General features: G+C 45.0%; 1 protein-coding gene across 2 annotated transcripts in view; it reads right to left on the bottom strand.

Annotated features, from left to right (window-relative positions):
- IL17RC (interleukin 17 receptor C) overlaps window positions 1–16,000 on the bottom strand; it is an 82,266-nt gene that overhangs the window by 18,950 nt on the left and 47,316 nt on the right. For both annotated transcript variants that reach the window (XM_030206077.1, XM_030206076.1), the window contains exons 4-11: window positions 14,805–14,924; window positions 14,396–14,514; window positions 12,390–12,501; window positions 11,545–11,589; window positions 9,197–9,327; window positions 6,320–6,379; window positions 5,129–5,186; window positions 2,997–3,178 (exon numbers count right to left, since the gene is read on the bottom strand). In XM_030206077.1, coding sequence (XP_030061937.1) covers window positions 2,997–3,178; window positions 5,129–5,186; window positions 6,320–6,379; window positions 9,197–9,327; window positions 11,545–11,589; window positions 12,390–12,501; window positions 14,396–14,514; window positions 14,805–14,924 — 827 coding nt within the window. The remainder of the gene's footprint in view (window positions 1–2,996; window positions 3,179–5,128; window positions 5,187–6,319; window positions 6,380–9,196; window positions 9,328–11,544; window positions 11,590–12,389; window positions 12,502–14,395; window positions 14,515–14,804; window positions 14,925–16,000) is intronic.

The following is a 16,000-nucleotide window of genomic DNA, read 5'->3' on the forward strand; positions in this document are numbered from 1 at the left end:
TAGAACGTTGCTAGATGCCTGGAGCAGCCTCCGCTTGGAGGAAGAGGAGAGAAACTAGAACAGAATCATAGAGACCTTGTGGACAAGCACAGAGGAGTGCCTCTACCTGTGACGAAGTGAGAGGAAAGCTGGACATCCCAACACTAAACTGGCCTTATCTGCTGTCACATTTTATGTTTTCAGGAGGACTTTGATCAATGCTGGCTGCATGAGCTGTTTCAAGCAATTTGATACACTAGTAAATCATTAATGAACCTTGTGATGAGCTCCCTCATAGATGAAACCCTTGGGAGAGGTACAACAAGCAGTCCTCCAGGAGAGACAGCTTACTGCTAGTCAGCATCTTGTCTTCCTCAAACGTCATCCTCCAGAGATTCTTTCGGGTCCCGCAGTTCTCTTAAAACTGGGAAATCTGCAAGAATTTTCTGGCTACAGCTGAAGATTGCACAGATAGCAGGAGTCTATAATTACACCAATGGCTGGTCAGGATACATATTATTATTAATATTGAAGTAAGAAGCTTCAGTATGTTTGGAAGATCACATGTAAAGTAATTTAATTTATATCATTCGTGACCCACCTTTCCAGACAGATGATCAAGGTGGTATAAAGCAATGAAAACAAGAACGATACTTAATATAGCAGAAAGCGAAAATCCGTCCTTATTCGCCCTCCCCCATGTCTTCCATCTGCTACTCCCCACCCTTCCTTATTCGCCCTCCCCCATGTCTTCTATCTGCTACTCCCTCCTCCCTCATGTCTTCTACCTACTTAAGATTTAGCGCTGGAGGCTCAGAAGAGGAAGAGCACTTAAAGGGTCAAGGGTCATGGATTTGATATCTCACCTTTCTGTAGTACAACCAAAGCGGTTTACATTTATTAAATGCAGGTGCTTTATCTGTCACTAGTGGGCGCATCAGTTTCCTCTGAGGCACAGGGTCAATCTCAGAATACTATAGTTTTTTTTTTTTTTTAATTTATAACGTTCATAAATGAATTTAACAATACATTAAGGAAAAACAAAGAAAAATAATACCACAAATTATACAGATACACATTAGAACATTCTAGCCTACTTTAAGGAAAAACCTTCCCTAAACCAAGAGAGTGTGAACAATATCCTAGCATTCAAATTATTTTCAGTAGTAGCTCAAGGTGAGTTACATTCAGGTACACTGGGTATTTCCCTCTCAGGCTCACAATCTTAAGTTTGTACCTGAGGCAATGGAGGGTTAAGTGACTTGCCCAAGATCACAAGGAGCAGCAGCTGTGGGATTTGAACTGGCCTGACCACCTCTGGATATTAACCACTAGGCCTCTCCTCCATGCAGGAGTGAGGGAAGTCCTATACTAACTCTAAAACACCTGCCCAGAACTGAAAAAAAGAAAGAAAGAAATCATAAATCAAGTTACTCTAAGAAAGTCTTCCTTTTTAATTGGTTAGACCTAGAGACATCAGGGAACCCTGGGATAGCTTGACCCCAACATAGAATATTTTTCTTTGGAAGAAAACATTTTAAAACTAACATCTTTTGGGCTTCTGTAGAAAAAGTCACTAGCAAAGTTGCTCTTTTTGTTATTATATCCTGTGAGGACTCCAAAAACTTAGTCAAATCTAAGCTGTCTAGGGAGTTACTCAATTCAAAGGCCCCTTCCTGATCAATAGTTCTAGATCCATGAGAATATAAATTAGCAACCGATACTGTATCACCAGATAGTTATAAAACATCTTTCAGATACATCTGGAAAAGCTCAAGAGGAGCCAAGTGAAGAATCACAGGAAAATTTAATAAACGAAGGTTCCTTGTTCTTGAGACATTCTCCAAATTGTCCAGTTGTAAATGAATAGCCAAACTATCTTTTGTGGCTGCAGCTTTTGCTGCCTGACATGAGGTGATCTTTGATTCTACCTTCTCAACCTTTGCTCATTTTTCAAAATCCTCTTTTCTTGTTCTACTAACTTGGCTACTGCTTCTTCTGTAAATATACTCAAAGAGGACAAGTTGTCATGAAGCATTCTTTCCATACAAAGAATCCCTGACATCACATCTATAATGGTAGCTTTTGATGTATTCAAAGAAGTAGTCATTCAAAGACCTCAAATTAACAGAAACCAGAAATGATAGTTTACTATGTCCAGAAACATTTTCCCCTTGACTAGAAGATACTCCCCCACAATACTTCCTATAAATGGTACTACGCAACCCTAACTAGGGTCACCTGTCAACTCCCGTAGTTCAGCTGGTTGTGGGGGAGGAGTCCTGCCCCAACAAAAGGGGAAACTTCAGGACAGAGTTCAGTACTCATGGTTAAGGATGGATTAGTTGCCATTAGCTGTTGAACATGTTGGTCCATAGGTCACTTAACAGGTTGTGGCACTGTGGCCTTAATCTTGCATTTTTTACGCTTCCCCATATATGAGGAGCAGAGTGGCATACTCCTTGCTTCTCTGTGGCTCTGAAGGGGTTCCAAAGGGGTTGGACCTGCCCCTTTGGTCATGCCCCTACGGGCACAAGCTGCAGGCCACATGCTGCAGCAGCGGCATCTGGAAATAGCTAGCCAGCAGACTATGCAGATGATGTCAGTGACAGGTGAATTCCTCACTACCTTCAAGGATCGCTCCCTCAGGGTCTTGCAAAGTTCTCTACTCACTCGCAGCAGGGATGATTGCAAATAGCTGGCCAGCAGGCCCCACAGATGACATCAGTGACAGACGGCTTCTTAACTGCCTGCAAGGGTCACTCCCTCAGGGTCTTGTGAAGGTCTCCACTCACTTGTGGCAGGAATGCCTGCAAATAGCTGTCCAGCAGGCCCCGCAGGTGATGTCAGTGACAGGCGGCTCCCTCACTGCCTGCAAGGGGTCGCTCCCTCAGGGTCTCACGAAGGTCTCCCATAAGACTATAATTTATGTGCATTTTTTTAACAACCTGGGTGCAAACATTTGCACCAGCTCTATTAAGTGCCTGAAATACTTGTCATGATTTGTTCCCACTTACATTAAGGATCTTCTGACGACTGTGTGGAATCTCTTGGCACTGGAAGTCAAGACTTGAATTCCAACATAGGGCAATCTCACCCACGACACTGCATAGAGCTGTAAACGTCCAGATCAGCATTGTGCCTTCCACTTCTGAGGTCAATGTGCTTTTCTTCCAAATATTTTCTTCGTATTCAGTATCTGAAAGGAAATAAAGTGTGGGTCATTAATTTGCAGAGTAATGTAGCACAGTTCATGTTAAATTGTGAAGCGCTGTGTACGACTGGTAGCGCTATAGAAATGATTTATAGCAGTAGTAGCAGTACATGATATCAGATAAAGACCCGCATGGCCCATACAGTCTGCTCAGCAAAGTGGCCAGAGCCACACCCACCAGTCTGTGCGGCCCCAGTCACCCATGCAGGGCCGCCAAGAGGGGGGAATGGGGGGACAAAATTCCCTGGGCCTCCAAAGGGGGCCCAGCGCCGCAGTGCCCAGTCTCACCTGTCCGCCCTCGGCTCCGTCGAGAGCCCCTTTCCATCTGCCAACGGGCCTCCTGCATTCAAATCGATTCAGCAGCGCCTCACCTCCATGTGAAAGCGCAGCTGCAAAGCGCCTCCCTTTGGGCCTTTCCCCCCTGTGTCCCTGTAATGTAACTTCCTGTTTCCACGAGGGCAGGACACAGGGAGGGAAGGCCTGAAGGGAGGTGATCTGCCACTGTGCTTTCACACAGAGGTGAGGCGCTGCTGAATCGATTTGAATACAGGGGGCCCGGTGGAAGATGGAGAGGGGCTGTCAACAGAGCCAAGGGCGGGTGGGTGAGACCAGGGACTGCGGCGCACCAACGGCCTGAGTAGTGATTGGATGGGGGGGTGGCGGCGGGGCCCCAGGGACGGCCTTTCCCCGGGCCCGGCTCAGTCTCTCGGCGGCCCTGCACCCATGCTTAAACATTGTTGGTTATAACCACATATCATCCCCAAGTATTGCTGACAGTATTCAACTTACCAGTCAAATGTTCCCCCCTCCCCCCCCCCCCCCCCCCCCCCGTGTTGCACAGCACCCTCACTCGCAGCATGTGACAATAAAGTGATCTACAATCCTGGAGTTACTGAAGCTTCACCTGTTTATGTTTATGAGGGACTTGATATACCGCCTTTCACAACCAATCAAAACAGTGTACAAAATTTTAATCTTTTGCCATTTGCAGGACACAGACCTAAGAAAGATGTCCGGCATTGGCCTCAGTTCTCCCATGCTGGATTTGGCTAATCTTCTTTCAGTCTTTTGCCATTTACTGGCATCAGACTCAGTTCTCACTACTCTTACTCAATACTTATTTATTTAGAAAATATTTACTATACCACCTTAACTAATGGGTAGATCTAGGCAGTTTACAATCCTAACAATGTAATCTGATTAAAAAGTAGGAAAAGGAAATACAAAATGAGGCCCCCTTTTACTAAAGCGTGGTCACGTTTTTAGCGCGTGCTAAAATTGTGGGCACGCTAAACGTTAGAGACACCCATAGGAATGCATTGGCGTCTCTAACGTTTAGCGCGCCCAGAATTTTAGTGCACGCTAAAAATGTGAGCACGCCTTAGTAATGGGGGCCTGAGTTTAGGGTTACAATATTTTGTCCTCTCAAAAAGAGGACACATGTCCCACCCACACCCCATCCCTTTCGCATCCTCGCCCCGCCCCCTGTCACATATTCCCCTCCCCCTGGGTCACATATTCCCCTCCCCTGCCCCCCTACTTATTATCTACTGCCCTGGTGGTCTAGTGATAATTGTTTGGATTTCTTACTCAATGTCAACCTTTACAGTAAAACGAATGTTCTGTGAAGGTAAATTGCAACAGAGGTTCCAGTAAGGCCATTTCTTTTTACAGTACATCTTAGCTCTCCCTACACTACCTTTAGAAGTTCTGTAAACTTAATGTTACAAAATTGTTTGTTTCATTGTTTTGCTCCTCCTCTATCTTCCTGTAAGAATCATAACCAGTCCTACTGTGCTGTATATAGCGGATAAACTGAAAAGCTTACATAGACTGGAGGAAGATATCTTCATTCTGAGCACATGGGGCCCAGTGTCATTGAGCTGCAGACATTTTGAGACATGAATTCCTTGTTATCAGTAGTGTAATACTCACGGTTCAAAAATGGACATCTGTACTGCCTAGGGGCATCCTGAATATCCATCCACCATGCCTAAAAGGGAAATGTAAAAGGTTTTGTCACATTCCTCATTGTTGACTTTAGCTCAAGTCTTCTTAGAGGTAGCTCAAGGTGAGTTACTATCTGGGTAAGTGCTGCTGAAAATCCAGGCAGGGACGTAGCCAGAATGCCAGACAACAGATTTTGGGTGGGCCTAGGCAAGAAGTGGGTGGACACTAAGTGTTCCCCCCCCCCCCCCCCCCCACTCCACCAAAAAAAAATATCTCAGCTGGCGGGAAAACATTTCTTTCCACCTTGGCAGTCTGCAGCAGGCATGTGCTGAAAACTGAGCACGTGAAGGTGCCAGTATCATGGAGAGTAGCATTTTCGTTACCATCAGGGGAAAGTCTTCAGCTGGTGGAGCTTGGGATCTCCACCAGCTACCACTAAATGTGTGCTACTGTAGGGTGGGCCTAAGCCCTAAGTGGGTGGGCCCTAGCCCACCCAGGCCCAAATGTGGCTACACTACTGAATCCAAGTATTAGCCAATCAGTGGGAGTTATGCAAGTAGGAGCCACTGCAACCTGTTGAATATCGACCCATATGTTTGCATCTGAAGAAGTGGTGAAGGACATGACTTGCCCAAGGTCACAGGGAGCATCAGTGGGATTTGCACCCCAGCTTCCCAGGTTCTGAGCCCACTGCTCTAACCATTAGGCTAAGCCTCCACTTTTGGAATGAAAATTCTCTTACAGTATACACAAGCACTGGAGACAAGGAGTCTCTTGGTAAACTCAACAGCACCAGCTTCTGCATTTCTAGGGACAGAAAGCTGCTAACCAAAGATTGTTTAAATAAGATTGTTCTCAGACTTCTGCACCTCAGCTTCAACTTTGTGACAGCGCCCCCAACTGATCATGGAGAAACATCTCCAAATCAATCTTGGGGGACCTGTTTCTTTCAGTACGGCCCAGAACATTTGGACTCTCTCACTGTGCTCCAAAAGACACATTTCCATTCTGCTTATTCTCAGTCTTTGGGATTCTTTTCTCACTGTGCAGTTAATATACCCTCAAATATACACATGGTGAATGAAATCTGTCTGCTGTTGCTAGGCAGACATTACATTTGTCGCCCCCTACCCAGTACCTCTATGATGTGGTCTAGAATAAAAATATATGACCTACCTCAATACAAAGACAAGGAACAATATCCGAATGTGAAATGTTGTAATTGTTCTCAGAACTCTGTTAAAAAAAGAAAGATAGATTTTAGTTTTGTGAATCTAGAATGAAAGATCAAAAGTTCTCTCTTTTTAGGGTCCTTCTGTAATGAAGCTTTTTTTTTTTTCTTTATTTATCGTTTTCATTAATTTACAAGAATATATCTTGAACAAGTAAAGCAGTTTAACAGGTTACAGGTAATTTTCTTTAGAGAAAAAATTAAATAAGGAAAATATAGATTATCAACTTGTATTAGACCCCAAATTAAAGGGGGCTGGAACTTAATACTACTCAGGAGATTAGTTTCAAATATCTTCCAAAACTAAGAGGTAAAGGCTTAACAGTATATACCGCGCATTTTTACTTTTTCATTAGTCTCTTTTCAAGGCTAATCAGACCTACTAAACTCCAATGTAAATTATAAAACCTTTTTCTGTGTAATAAACTGTTTCAGGTGCTCAGAAACAAAAAATACATATTTAACCCCTAAATATTTCACATTGCATTTACATGGGTAATTGAGATTAAAAGAGGCTAATGTTGCGGATCTTAATGCCAAAAACTCTTTCCTTCTAGCCTGAGTCTGTTTAGTGACATCTGGAAAGACTAGTACTTTTTTCCCATAAAATGGGGTTTGTAAGTGCTTTAATGCAGTTTTTCTAACCAGTTCCAGGTCCTGTTGAAAAATAAAAGATAGCAAAAGAGTTTGTCTTTCAGTTATTTCAGTCAAAGAAGATTCTAATAATTCCGAAACATTTAAGTCAGGTTCTATTTGTGGTAGTTCTTGGGGGCCATCTTTCAATTTTCTTGCTGGCAGATAATATACTTTATTGAGTGGAGGTATTTTATCTTCTGTAAATTTCAAATTTTCCATCAGATATCGTTTGAAGATTTCCAAAGAAGAATAAACTAAAGTTCTTGGAAAGTTCAACAAACGCAAATTAAGCCTCCTGTTATAATTTTCAAAATACTCCAGTCTGCTATGAATCAATGTATTGTCTTGTATAAGCTTTGCTGAAATTTCTTTCATTTTTACATTTTCGTCAGATAAGTGATTTATTCTTTCTGAGACTTCATTTTTCATTGCTGTAAGGTCTTTAGACAAAGTCTGAACGTTACTTACGAGAGAGTCGATCTTGCTAGTTGAGGTTAAGACCGTCTGAAGTATCTCCCATATAGCCTCGAGTGATACCGGCACTTTCTGGGCCTTAGATGAAACACAGGCATCGACTGGGGAAATCGCTATGGGGCCCAGTTGACTCACCGCTTCGCCGTCGTCGCGGTTTTGCGGGTTGCCTCCATAATCGGCCCCAGTCGGTTGTGGCGGTTGAGATCGCGTTGGAGGGGACAACGAAATGTCCTGTCCCAAGAGGTCAGCCTCTCCTGGCGCTGTAAACTCAGCGGGACCTCCAAACGCCGTCGTCGCGGTTCTCGTGAGAAAACTATCGAGCGTCTGCTGGTTAGGTGTAGAGATTAGAGCTGCCTGGGCCGCGGCTCCAACAAACGCCTTTCTCTTTGTATGCGGCATATTTCCTTACAGGTAAAACAATTTTTTAAGGTAATAGAGAAAGGGTTTGTGCTCCTGCTGACTCCTCGATGTTACTCGCGGGGTGATGTTACTGCCGCCATCTTGCTCCGCCCCCCTTCTGTCCCTCTGAAGCTTTTTAACTCTGTGTCTTCTGAATTATTTGCTAAGGAGAATCTCTGTGATGAAGGACAATTTCTAGGATTCTGCACTTGAGGATTGGGTTAGAGGAGATTTCCAAGCAGGGATATCGGGAATAGGAGGCTAAACTCAAACGCAAATTACTCCTACCTGGACACAGTGAAGGAATTTGCTCAGCACTGAGGGTGCTGAAGCCAGGGCTGGTCTTAGACTTGAAGGGGCCCAGAGAAAGAACTGGAGAGGAGGCCCCAAAGCCTGCCTGTAGGCTATAACTCCTTCACCTTGAGGTAGGTTTGGCACCCCCCCCTATGGTATGGAGGCACAGGGCAATTTCCTTCTTTGCCATCCCCTAATGCTGGCCCTGGCTGAAGTAACCACTGTACCCAGACAGCAGGTACCTATGATACCTGAGCTCATTTTCTAATAGCAGAGAAATACAGCTTATGGTTTATAATGGGTTAGAAACAATAAACCATAAGCTGTATTTCTCTGTTTATTACCCTCCTCTCACCTACCAACACCCATCCTGTTAGAATATCAATGAAATGCTTTGATGTCCCCATGCATACCCCCACCCTCCCACTCTGTCAGACTGTCAAAGTAATGCTTTGATGTTTCTCTTATATATACTACCTGCTACCACATTTGCTTATTTCCGATCTGAGGAAGAAGGGCAACCTTCGAAAGCTAATCAAGAAATGTATTAAGTTATGTCCAATAAAAAAGGTATCATCTTATTTTCTTTTCCATGTTTTATTTTGTTTGATTTCTATTGATAACCTTTAAGAGAGGACTAACACGGCTACCACACCTCTCTACTGAAAAATAATGTGAATCTGAATTATAATGAATGGTGGAGTTACATTTGTGTGATAAGAAAATATGAAGCACTTCTTGCCCATAAACATCAGAGAGCTAAGTCTGTCTTAAAGACTTGGGCGCGATTAGACTTATTTTGTCAGGCATTCCATAGCACTAATTGACCTTCGTCTATAGGTATTGTCATGGAACGCCCTCATATTTACGCTTATTTGCCATGGTGTGTTAATATTGTTTGTTTGTTTGATTTTGTGTTTTCTTTTCTGTTGTATGTTTTGAAAAAACTTCAATAAAAATATTTAAAAAAAAGAAAGAAAGAAAAGTGATTGCAGAACATTAAGGGTTCCTCCACTTACCAGTGTGACTACCTTGAAAGATTCATTGGGTCTCTGCTTATAATATAGCTTCAGCTGACATTCGCGTACTTGGGAGACTTTCACGACCTCAATCACTGCATCCTCCTGAATGGAAATCTGAAGTGTAGGAACTGCAAAAGGAAAAAGACTGTCACAATTAGGGTAATTTCATAACCATTTTTACATGTAAAATGCTGATTTACATGCGGAAAGAAGGTCTTGCAAAATGAGGTCATGCCCAAATGTGCAAGCTGGTGTGGACTTGTACAGTAGGCGTGCTCAGGGGTGGAGCCTGAGAGCATGTGGGTGGAGTTACATTTTATGCATGCACTCAAACAGGAAACCTCCTTGCAAACTGTGCAGGTGCTCAGACAGGGTCCATGACATATTGGAGGGGGAGGAGGAGGGAATTGGGCAATTCAGGTCACCACATCAAAAAAGATACAGCAGAACAGGGGCGTAGCCAGACAGCCAATTTGGGTGGGTCTGAGCCCAAAATGGATGGGCACAGAATTCAGTCCCTCCTGGCCCCCCTCCGCTCTGCTTTCTGCATTCTGCCTCTCCCCCTACCCTCAAGCAGAAAATATTAAATACCTGAGATGGTGGGGATCCCCAAACTGCAGCAACTGAAGATTTCCTCCTCCTCGGGCAGTCAGTGCTCTTCCAAACAGCAGCTGGCAGCACTTGAGTTGATGCCACTGCCAGTAGTCCGTACATGCTCAGTGCTTCTGCATGGGTGAAAACGGAGCATGTGCAGAAGGGCCGGTGTGTGGTGCCAGCTGCCGTTTGGAAGAGCACTGGCTGTCTGAGGAGGAGGAAATCTTTAGGCTTTGGGGATTACCACCAGCCACAGCAAGAGTGTCACAATTTTGGGTGGGCCTGAGTCCAAATTGGGTGGGCTGTGGCCCACCCAGGCCCACCTGTAGCTACGCCACTGCAGCAGAATTAGAAAAGGTACAGAGAAAGGCGGCCAAAATGAGACAGGGGATGGCATGACTTCCCTATGAGGAAAGGCTAAAGAGGTCAGGGCTCTTCAACTTGGAGAAGAGATGGTGATAGGAGATATGATAGAGGTCTATAAAGTACAGAGTGGGATGAAAGGGGTAAATGTGAATCACTTGTCACTTTTCAAAGGTACATGGACTAAGGGACACACGATGAAGTTACTGAGCAATACATTTAGAACAAATCAGAGAAAATATTTCTTCATTCAGTGTAATAATTAAGCCCTGGAATTCACTGCCATAGAATGTGGTAAAAGCAGTTAGTGTAGCAGAGTTTTAAAAAGGTTTGGACAAATTCCTAAAGAAAAAGACCATAAACCATTATTGTTGAACTTGGGAAAATCCACTGCTTATTTTGTGTGGGTCCTCACGTTGTTTATGGTATCTTGGCTTGCAGATTCGGGGTACATCTCCAGAAGAAGCTGGAAGTGAAACGGGTTCGTCGGGACCACACTGTTATTCATTTCGTCCTGCTGTGACTGAGCAATCATCCATTGCAATATGATTATCACAATGATAAGTGTCCGGTGACTTTAGTTGTATGGCAGAAGTGTTAAGATTTTGTGGAACATTAGACACGTTTTCATTTTTGATAGCACATTAAGGTAAAGAGAGTTTTTCTGACCTATGATTACTATTCCCCCCCCCCCTCTCTTTATCCCCCCCCCCCCCCCCACTCCCCGGTGCTGTCCCTACCAGGTCTTTCTATTGTCATGTAAACTCTTAGATTTGCTGCCAGCTCTTTTAACTAATCCTACAGCAGCCCCTTCACACTTATTCTAGATCTCTGAAATTTCTACTCTTTCTCAACACCCCCCCCCCCCATCCACTGGTTCCACTGTCTTTCTCCAAGCCCCCCCCCCCCCCCAGGCAGAGGTCTATATTCCCTATAGCACTTGAAATTCCCCCAGTCCAACCCCTCTTTCCTGTCTCCAGAGCAGCCTTCCCACTGACTGGATCTACCACAGTCTTCTGAAAAGCCTTCAGACACCTTAGCCATCATTCTGGCTTTGAGAAAGTTAATGTACAAATCTTTAGAGTCCTGAAAAAATCCAGACCATTGGCCATTCTGAGGACATCTTACCAGCCCCCCACCACCTAAACGTCTGGGGCCTAGATGTATGCCCGCTGTGCCTTAATCTGCCCTCAGGGCATTTTGATGAGATTTGCATAGGCAGCTGTTGGCCTTCAGGCTCAGTAGGATAAGACTTGTCAACTTCTTTTTCTTGGATGAAAGGTTATCTTTGTTTTTTAAACAATAAATGTTTAGTAACTAGAAGCTCTCAATAACAAATGAACTATTCAGAGTACATGGTGCTGATTTCAGAGGTTTGTGCCACTTACCTTGACAATTCTTTACATCACCCATCTGCCGCAGCTGACTACAATCTGTCAATCAGATGAAACAAAGTAACATCACTAAGATCGTATGGAAAGAAACAAACCCTCAGACTAGACTTTCCACATTCCATCTCCTCCAGTGAAAGGTTGTGAAACAGAGGAAGGAAGTGATGTAATAATACAGAAAAATGCCCCTGAAAGGGGTGTCGGCAGAGGGTAGGTGGGGGTGAGGGGTTGTTTTTGGAGTGTCTTGAACTCACGGGGCACTCTGAATGGGTTTGATTTTATACATCTTATGGGGGGGGGGAGAACTGTGGGTCAGTTGGGGGTTGTTCTGTTTGGTGGTGGGGGGGGGGGGGGGTTCTTGTTTACAGGGTTCTAAGGTATTGGAGGAGGTGGAGATTGTATGGTTCTATATTCCGGTGTATTTGTATGATTCGTTGTTTACTATTGAAAATAAAATATTAATTGATACAAAAACGCACCTGATGGCTTCAAAAGAAGCATGAAGGTCATTGCAAGACAGGACACTTCTAAACTTTCCTAAAGAAACCCCTGTGTAGGTCCATCTTTATCTTCCGATGCATGTGCTTTGTATGTACATTATAATTAAGCAGTTGTCTTAATTTAGACCACCAATGATAATCACCCTCATGATACATATACAATGGGGCTCTTTTTCAAAGCACATAAACTTCCAAAGTTCTTTGAAAATATGCCTCTACGTGTTCAGCTCTACAGAGATGATCTACAGGCCCTAGTTCCTGAACTCATCTTAAGATTCCCTATGGTGTATCTGAGTGCTGAAGGCTGGTCCTGTGTCTGAACCACAATAAACAAATGTTCACCTGGGATATCATGTGTAGACGTCAGTTTCTCTGTGTATCGGGGTGTTGTGTAGGATTCAAGATGCACCTCTGCGCCCGCCACAGTCTCAAAACAGTCAAACACAACAGTTCCCTAACAAGAAAAATGTTAATCTGAATTACTTCAATGTTCTTCAAAATAGACCTCTACAAGATGTTCCAATTCCAGTTGCAAATTCTAGGTGTATCCTGTCCACTTCCAAGAACGCTAATCACATTGGGATAACATTTCATCCGGTAGTGGACAGCATTTTTGGGGGGGCCAGTCGTGTTATGCCTGGATCAGGCCCCCCTACCGCCGCCGACCCTCCCCCCGCCACCTCCCCCCCCCCTGCTGCCACCACCAACTTTGCCCCCCCAGCCGATGACCCTCTCGACGGCAGGGGGGGTTTGGCGGCGCTGGGGGAGGGGCTAAAATGTGCCTTTGCAGGAAGAAGAGGACCTCGGCTGGTGGGGGTTGGGGTCCCCCGCCAGCAAAGGTAGGCGACGGCGGGTTGGCGGCGGGAGGGGGGGGTCGAGAGGGTTATCGGCAGGGGGTCCAGGGCCTAGATTATTCAATGCAAGACCATGTCCAGGCAGCAGCATTCAATATCCGTGTATGTGCGGGCCACCTATCACTTATCTAGTTAAGTGTGATATTCAGTACTTAACCGCTTAAGCTAAACCGGGCAAAGACAGGAGTGTCACGTTTTATAAGGCCCACTTTGTCCAGTTTACTCCTGCGCTCAAGTCCTGCATATCAGCAGTTAATTGCATAAATGCCAACTGAACCCCACAATATAACCAGTTTCAGCTTAGGTGGTTAGACAAAATATTCGGCGGCACAATCTGGTTAAGTGCCACTGAAAATCACCACACAAGCAATTTAACTGGCCATAAGCCTCTCATTCAACAATTAAGTTATGCGCACAACAGCTTAGCATGAAAAAGTGCGTGCAGCATTACAGAATCAGAGGGACTGTATTATATGAAATTTCAGCATGCATAAATCACATACAGGACCTAATGGTCACTTGAAATACAAATAAACTCTACATAAACAAAACAAAGAAATATTATGCCACTCATGAAAAACCCAACAGTTTAACTGCTCTTAATCCGATCAATCAGATGGCTTGTAGAGCCAGGGATTTGTTTTCTTTTGGAAACACAATTAGTTTTGTTCCAAATAGGTGTCCAGTGCAGGGGCGTAGCCAGACACCCACTTTTGGGTGGGCCTGGGCCCAAGATGGGTGGGCAGGAGAACTCCACCCTGTCCCACAAGTGATTTGGTCTCTCCTCTCGCCTGCGTGTCATATGGTCTCTCAAACATCCCGACTCTCCTGCATACCTTTAAACAGCACATTTTCACCGGCAGCGAGCAGCAACTATTACACACTGCTCATGTTGGCCCCACAGCCTTCCCTCTGATGCAACTTCCTGTTTCCGCCTAGGTGGGAATACATCCGAGGAAAGACTGTGGGGGCCGGTGTGAGCAGTATGTATCAGTTGCTGCTCACTGCAGGCAAAGATCTGCTATTTACAAGGTATGCAGGAGGGACAGTTGTTGGGAGTTTTCGGCTGGTGGGTCTTGGAGATCCCTGCCAGCCACATCATAGGTGTGCTACTGGGTGGGCCTGGGCCCATCCTTGGCTACACCACTGGTCCAGTGCCATCGGTTTTCTTCTAACTCCCATTGTCCTGCCTTGGTCATTTTCTAAGACCTAACAGAAGACCAGAATCTTTGCTAAGCCATAGGCATAGTTTGGGGTTGGTATGTGGGGCACAGTGCCCTCCTTCCCCCCAAAAAATGTTGTAAGTGCTAATGTTAAATTAGTCCCCACCCCCCACCCCTCCAGGTAAGCAGGCAAACTACGCCTATGTGCTAGGTTTGTTTGTTTTTATTAGTTTCCAAGTTGTTCCCTTACCTGATTCACGTTAATACTTCCAGAGAACATTGGGGGTGGGGGGGGGGGGTTTATTAGGAAGAAGCTAGAGCACAACCGTACCACATTCTCCTTGTGTAGATTTTCCTTTAAGAAGGTTAGAGGGACGTAGACTTCAGCTGCAATGCACGTGGGTATGGGAAGTTGATGAGAGAAAACAAGTAAGGTTTTCAAGAAAGTACCTGGAAAAAAAGGAAGTGTACAAATGAAAAAGAGCCTCAGTGTGGAGCAGGTAACTCGTCCAGTACACAGAGGTTTAGCTCCAGGATGCACATCTGATTGAAACATGCTAACTTATGAGGCTTATAACAAAACACTTCCAGAGCCACAAACCTCTCAAGATTTTGCAAAAGCATGTGTCTCTAACTGCTCTGCTTAAACTGCATCCTTGACGCTCTATTTTTACAGTTATCTTCCTCTGTGCAAACTAAGATGAATATGACTTACTGTTAAATCATTTTCATACGCTTACCATTGCTAGGGTGACTAACAAAAGATGTGGAGCCCTCTGAAGAGCAGTCTTCCTCTTCAGTTTCTCCCTCCTCCACACCTTGCTTCTCGCCATCCTCACTGCTCAATTCTTGTAGGTTCCCTGTTTCAGGTAAGCAAAGATCGGAAGGTGAGAGGTTCTGGTTACAGTAACTGTCAAACTGCCATGCGGTGCCATTATTTAATGCTTCAGTGTTTGCTCCGAAGGATTCCATGAGTAAATTGGTAAATTTCTCATACCATTCCCACTGAATGATGCTAGCAAATAATGATTGGGGGAGGGGAGGGGCTGAAACTTGCTCAAGGGGTTTCTAAGACCTCTGGGAGTTTTTGTTATAGCTAATTTAAAAGTGGGAGAGTGGAGGGGAGGGCTGTGATGCTCCGAAATGTCAGTTTCACTTGCCTCTCACAATACCTGGGGTTGTCTCCCCTGTCTCTACTGCCAACAAGGCAGCCAGAGTTGTACTTGATGCTGTGGATGTCAATCCATTGTCTCAAACTAAACAAAGAAAATTTTATGCTGATGCACAAAGGTTGCTGTTAAATACAGCAACCACTGGAGAACTCACTAAGTGGCAAACAGCGACTGATGCACAAAGGGGATGGTATGCAAATGAGATGCATGGAAATCCCTTTATCAGTTGTTGTTTGCAACTCGGGTGCCCAGCACATGCACAGGACAGGATTGTTCAGCCAGACAGCTTTGTACATCAGCTTCCTGACTCCCCAAACTTTAAAGCTTCACAGGGATGTCCGATGGACCCCCCCCCCAACCCTGCTGGTACTTGACAACTTCCCAGGGGATCCTGTGGCCCCCTGACCAGGGGCATAGCTACGGGTGGGCCTGGGTGGGCCCAGGCCCACCCAATTTCAGCCCAGGCCCGCCCAGCGCCAGCCCCAGCTCCCATTGCCGGCCACTGCTGCTTTTCCTGATGAGCAGCAGGGCCAGCACTACAAAAAGAAGAAGCGCTCAGCTGACTGAGCTGAGCGCCAACGCTAAGACTCGACGAGAAAAAATGTTTTTAAAAAAACGCGGCACCGCAGGCAGCCACGAAGCATTGGCTGCTGGCTCTGCAGCCAATGCTTCAGGCTGCCTGCGGTGCCGCGTTTTTTTAAAAACATTTTTTCTCGTCGAGTCTTAGCGTTGGCGCTCAGCTCAGTCAGCTGAGCGCTTCTTCT

Source organism: Microcaecilia unicolor, chromosome 6 (assembly GCF_901765095.1).
Source record: "Microcaecilia unicolor chromosome 6, aMicUni1.1, whole genome shotgun sequence".
NCBI classification, from domain to species: Eukaryota; Metazoa; Chordata; class Amphibia; order Gymnophiona; family Siphonopidae; genus Microcaecilia; species Microcaecilia unicolor.